At 49.7% G+C, this 5,597-nt stretch overlaps 2 protein-coding genes across 2 annotated transcripts in view; both read left to right on the top strand.

The window, feature by feature from the left end:
- The window catches only part of pmpca (peptidase, mitochondrial processing subunit alpha), a 17,341-nt gene extending 12,932 nt beyond the window's left edge, over window positions 1-4,409 (top strand). The window contains exons 8-10 of the mRNA XM_048613418.1: window positions 304-383; window positions 2,933-3,025; window positions 3,962-4,409. Coding sequence (XP_048469375.1) covers window positions 304-383; window positions 2,933-3,025; window positions 3,962-4,240 — 452 coding nt within the window. The 3' untranslated portion in view covers window positions 4,241-4,409. The remainder of the gene's footprint in view (window positions 1-303; window positions 384-2,932; window positions 3,026-3,961) is intronic.
- Window positions 4,265-5,597, top strand: part of LOC109923868 (small nuclear RNA activating complex, polypeptide 4) — a 38,492-nt gene continuing 37,159 nt past the window's right edge. The window contains exons 1-2 of the mRNA XM_048613417.1: window positions 4,265-4,273; window positions 5,248-5,384. Coding sequence (XP_048469374.1) covers window positions 4,265-4,273; window positions 5,248-5,384 — 146 coding nt within the window. The remainder of the gene's footprint in view (window positions 4,274-5,247; window positions 5,385-5,597) is intronic.

The following is a 5,597-nucleotide window of genomic DNA, read 5'->3' as shown; positions in this document are numbered from 1 at the left end:
CAACAAGGTGCAGGGCTGGATGAACACAGCAGGCCAAGCAGCATCATGGGAGTAGAAAGGCTGACGTTTCGGGCCTAGACCCTTCATCAAAAAAGCTACTCCTATGATGCTGCTTGGCCTGCTGTGTTCATCCAGCCCTGCACCTTGTTGTCTCGGATTCTCCAGCATCTGCAGTTCCTACTATCTCTAACTCTGAGACACAGTTGCTGCTGTGTTGAGGCAGGAGCCGTCGTCGGGATGGAGTATGCAGTTGGAGCTGTCCACCTTGGACTGATCATTGTGTTTCATTTCAACCCCTTTCAGGTTACACCCCTGTTTGGGGGTCAGGAAGGCCCATTGATGTTGACCACTCGATCTCCCAGTACACAGGGGGAATTGTGAAGGTAAGTTGCTGCCCTGTCAGGCAGCAATGGACATCCCAGGTTTAAGTGAGGAATTCTCTGGGAAAGTGGACAAGTCTACGCTGGTCTGCAGTTGCTGCACTGTAATTCCACACTAGGGGGTAGTAGAGGACAGTTGCCTCTGGTCAGTGCCATTGCACCCCTCTGTGTTTTTCTATTCATTTTGTGGGATGTGGGCGTCACTGGCTGGGCCCAGCATTTAGTGCCCATCCCTAGTTGCCCTTGAGAAGGTGAGGGTGAGCTGCCTTCTTGAACAGCTGCAGTCCACCTGCTGTGGGTTGACCCACAATGCCCTTAGGGAGGGAATTCCAGGATTCTGACCCAGCGATAGTGAGGGAACAGCGATATATTTCTGAGTCAGGATGGTGAGTGTCTTGGAGGGGAACTTGCAGGGGATGGTGTTCCCATGTATCTGCTGCCCCTGTCCTTCTAGATGGAGGTGGTCGTGGGTTTGGAAGGTGCTGTTTGAGGATCTTTGGTGAATTTCTGCAGTGCATCTTGTAGATAGTACACACTGCTGCTACTGAGTGTCAGTGGTGGTGGGAGTGGATGTGGTGCCAATCAAGTGGCTGCTTTGTCCTGGATGGTGTCGAGCTTCTGGAGTGATGTTGAAGCTGCACCCATCCAGGCAAGCGGGGAGTATTCCATCACACTCCTGACTTGTGCCTTGTGGATGGTGGACAGGCTTTGAGGAGTCAGGAGGGGAGTTACTCACCGCAGTATTCCCAGCTTCTGATCTGCTCTTGTAGTCACTGTGTTTATGTGGTAAGTCCAGTTGAGTTTCTGGTCAATGGTAACCCCCAGGATGTTGATCGTGGGGGATTCAGTGATGGTAACACCATTGAATATCAAGGGACGGTGGTTAGATTGTCTCTTATTGGTGATGGGCATAGCCTGGCATTTGTGTGGCATTAATGTTACTTGCCACTTGTCAGCCCAAGCCTGGATATTGTCCAGACCTTGTTGCATGTGAACATGGACTGCTTCAGTATCTGAGGAGTCACGAATGGTGCTGAACATTGTGCAATCATCGGTGAACATCCCTATTTCTGACCTTATGATGGAGGGAATTTCATTGATGAAGCAGCTGAAGATGGTTGGGCCCAGGACACTACCCTGAGGAACTCCTGCAGAGATGTCCTGGAGCTGAGATGACTGACTCCCAACAACCACGACCATCTTCCTATGTGTCAGGTATAACGCTAACCACCGGAGTGTTTGCCCCCGATACCCATTGATTCCAGCTTTGCCAGGGCTCCTTGATGCCACACTCGGTCGAATGCAGCCTTGATAATTGGGCTGTCACTCTCCTCTCACCTCACCTCTGGAATTCAGCTGTTTTGTCCATGTTTGAACCAAGGCCGTAATGAGGTCAGGAGCTGAGTGGCCCTGGCGGAACCCAAACTGGGAGTCAATGAGCAGGTTATTTCTGAGCAGGTGCTGCTTGATAGCACTGTTAGTGACACCTTCCATCACTTTACTGATGATCAAGAGGGGACTGATGGGGCGGTAATTGGCCGGGTTGGATTTGTCCTGCTTTTTATGTACAGGACATACCTGGGTAATTTTCCACATTGTCGGGTAGATACCAGTGTTGTAACTTTACTGGAACAGCTTGGCTAGGGGAGCACAAGTCTTCAGTACCATTGCCAGAATGTTATCAGGGCCGGTAGCCTTCGCAGTATCCAGTGTCTTCAACCGTTTCTTGATATCACGTGGAGTGAATCGAATTGGCTGAAGACTGGTATCTGTGATGCTGGGGACCACTGGAGGAGACCGAGATGGATCATCCACTCGGCACTCCTGGCTGAAGATTGCTGTGATTGCTTCATCCTTATCTTTTGCACTGATGTGCTGGGCTTTTCCATCATTGAGGATGGGGATATTTGTGGACCCTCCTCCTCCAGTGAGCTGTTTAATTGTCCACCACCATTCACAACTGAATGTGGCAGGACTGCAGAGCTTAGATCTGATCCGTTGGTTGTGGGGTTGCTTAGCTCTGTCTATCACTTTCTGCTTCCGCTGTGTGGTGTGCAAGTAGTCCTGTTTGGTGGCTTCACCAGGTTGATACCTCATATTCAGGTCTGCCTGGTACTGCTCCTGGCATACCCTCCTGCACTCTTCATTGAACCAGCGTTGATCCCTAGCTCCTGGCATGCCCTGTCTGTCTGTCTCTTTCTCTGCATGTCTCTCTCTCGGTCTCTCTCTCTCCCCGTCCATCTCTCTCTCTCCGTCCGTCTCTCTCTCTGTCTGTGCCTCGCTGTGGCACTAAGGGACAGGGATCGGGAGAGAGGGTTGGGCTGCTGAAAGGCTGTGAGGATGACTGGGGGAGTTGGGAGTACAGGAATCGGTTGTGGGATGTCAAGGGAGGATTTTGAGGCTGGAAGCAGTCGTTGTCTTTCTGTGCACCTTCCCCTCCCCCGGTTGACTGCCTGGACCAAGATGTGCAACTTTCTGTTGTTTCGTGGAGATGGAGAGCAGAATGGGGAAGTTGCTGGTTGTCACATCTCACCATCTCTCTGCTTCCCCAGGTGGAGAAGGACATGACTGATGTTAGCCTTGGACCCACTCCCATCCCAGAGCTCACCCACATCATGATTGGGCTGGAAAGCTGCTCCTTTCTGGTGAGTCCCATCTTCTCTCTCTCTCACCCAGTACTTTTGGTCTCTTGGTGATTTTGGGATGTCATCACAGTGAGAGTTCACAGAGTTGGGAATTTGAGATCAGTTTAATTATTGAAATAAAAATCATCAATCAGCAACAGTGGCCATGAGCTGTTGAATTATCATAAAAACCCAAGTGGCTCACTCACGATGTGGAGGGAGGGAAATCTGCTGCCCCTCTCTGCTCTGAGTGTACGTGACTCCAGTCTCCCACCAATAGACACTGGCCCTGAGCGGGCTGTACGGTTTATATCAAACTGACTAGAACATGTCTGACTGCCACTACCTCACAGTGTCCAGGGATAGGCAATAAGTGCTGCTGTTCTGAGTGTTGGCCCCAGCCCAGGAGGTTTTTAAAGTTAGTCCCTGTGCCTTGAGGTAGGGAGCCCAAGTCTGACCTGCCTTCGTGAGCTGCTGCTGCAGAGCAACCCATTGGGCTGTGTAAATGTGTGAAAGCAAGGTCAGGTCCACTGTGTTGCTCCTGGAGTCTACTTTCGCCACAGACTTTCAGGTGTTAATCCTTGGATTTAAGGTGAGAGTCGATACAAAATGGGATGGCTTTCTCGATTGCAAGTGAGAGGCAAGGCCTGGTCATGCAGTTACAGGGATCCACAGAGATTTTTATCGGGCCTTTGTGGAACAGCAAATTGTTCTCTGGGATAATGGCCCAGATCTTTCCCCTCACAGGATGATTCCATCAAACTGAGTACATGGGAACAGAGCTTTGTTCTGAATCACTAGAAAATAGCTCCGTCTGCTCTCTCTCACTGAAGTTAGAGCTCCCTCTGCCCCAACAAACATTCTCAGGACAGGGCTGGTACAGGGTTTAATCCACGTTGGGGTAGGGGTGGCTGTAACAGACGATGAGATTGAATTGATTTCTGTACTTGGTTTCAGGAGGATGATTTCATCCCCTTCGCTGTGCTGAACATGATGATGGGTGGTGGTGGCTCGTTCTCAGCCGGAGGTCCAGGGAAGGGAATGTTCACCAGACTCTACCTCAACGTCTTAAACAGGTCAGAACCCCGAGATGTGGGTGGCGTGGGGAGGGGTCTACAGGACGCTGGTGGCCTGGCCCTGCACACAGGCTGCTGTGTGGGACGACTGGTGTTAGAACTCCAGAGTCTGGGGTGTGTGTGTGAGGGAGTGTCTTATTTCCCTGAGTGTCAGCTTTGACAGAAACCCCTCTCTGCCCACTACATGGGGAGCGTAAGATCAGAGCATAAGAGCCAGGAGCAGGAGCACACCATTTGCTCCACCATTCAATAAGTTCACGACTGATCTTTTCATGGGCTCAGTTCCACTTACCCACCCGCTCACTATAACCCTTAATTCCTTTACTGTTCAAAAGTCTATCTATCTTTACCTTAAAAACATTCAATGAGGAAGCCTCAACTGCTTCACTGGGCAGGGAATTCCACAGATTCACAACCCTTTGGGTGAAGAAGTTCCTCCTCAGCTCAGTCATAAATCTGCTCCCCACTATTTTGAGGTTATACCCCCTAGTTCTATGTTCACCCGCCTGTGGAAACAACCTCCCTGCTTCTATCCTATCGAGATATACCCTTCATAGTTTTGTATGTTTCTATAAGATTGCCCCTCAATCTTGTAAATTCCAATGAATATAGTCTCGGTTGACTCAACCTCTCCTCATTAGCCAACCCCTTCAACTCTGGAATCAATCCAGTGGATCTCCTCTGCACCCCCTCCAGTGCCAGTACATTGTTTCTCAAGTAAAGAGACCAAAGCTGTACACAGTACTCCAGGTATGGCCTCACCAACACCCTATACAGCTGCACTGTAACTTCTCTGTTTTTAAACTATATCCCTCTAGCAATGAAGGACAATATTCTATTTGTCTTCTTAATCACCTGCTGCACCTGCAAACCAACTTTTTGTGATTCATGCACATGGACCCCAGGTTCCTCTGCACAGCAGCATGCTGCAATTTTTCACCATTTAAATAATAATCCATTTTGCTGTTATTCCTATCAAAATGGATGACCTCACATTTACCAACAATGTACTCCATTTCCATTTTCAAGCCTTGGAGATGAAGTTTTCCCTCTCCATGCCCTCTGTCTGACGTGAGAGCTCTCCAGTGCAGGGTGACAGTCCCTGGACAGAGATCACTGATTGGAAGCTGCCTTATCTGACTGAATCCCTGTAATCCTAACACATAGCTAACAGAAGAAGGAATAAACATTGAACAAAAGACAGGATTGACCCACGTTTCTGGCTGTTATTGCAAAGCCTCACACCCTAAGCAGCAGACTCAAGCTGAAACAAGAAAGAAAGTCTCCATTTCTATGACAACAAGGTGCAGGGCTGGATGAACACAGCAGGCCAAGCAGCATCATAGGAGCAGAGAGGCTGACGTTTCGGGCCTAGACCCTTCATCAGAAAAGGCGGAGGGGAAGGGGGTTTTGAAATAAATAGGGAGAGAGTGGGAGGCGGATAGAAGAGGGATAGAGGAGAGGATAGGTGGAGAGGAAACAAACAGGTCGAAAAGGCGGGGATGGAGCCAGTAAAG

The sequence above is a fragment of the Rhincodon typus genome, chromosome 28 (assembly GCF_021869965.1).
Source record: "Rhincodon typus isolate 14 chromosome 28, sRhiTyp1.1, whole genome shotgun sequence".
In the NCBI taxonomy this organism is placed as follows: domain Eukaryota; kingdom Metazoa; phylum Chordata; class Chondrichthyes; order Orectolobiformes; family Rhincodontidae; genus Rhincodon; species Rhincodon typus.
This window is presented reverse-complemented; position numbering and strand designations above follow the sequence as displayed.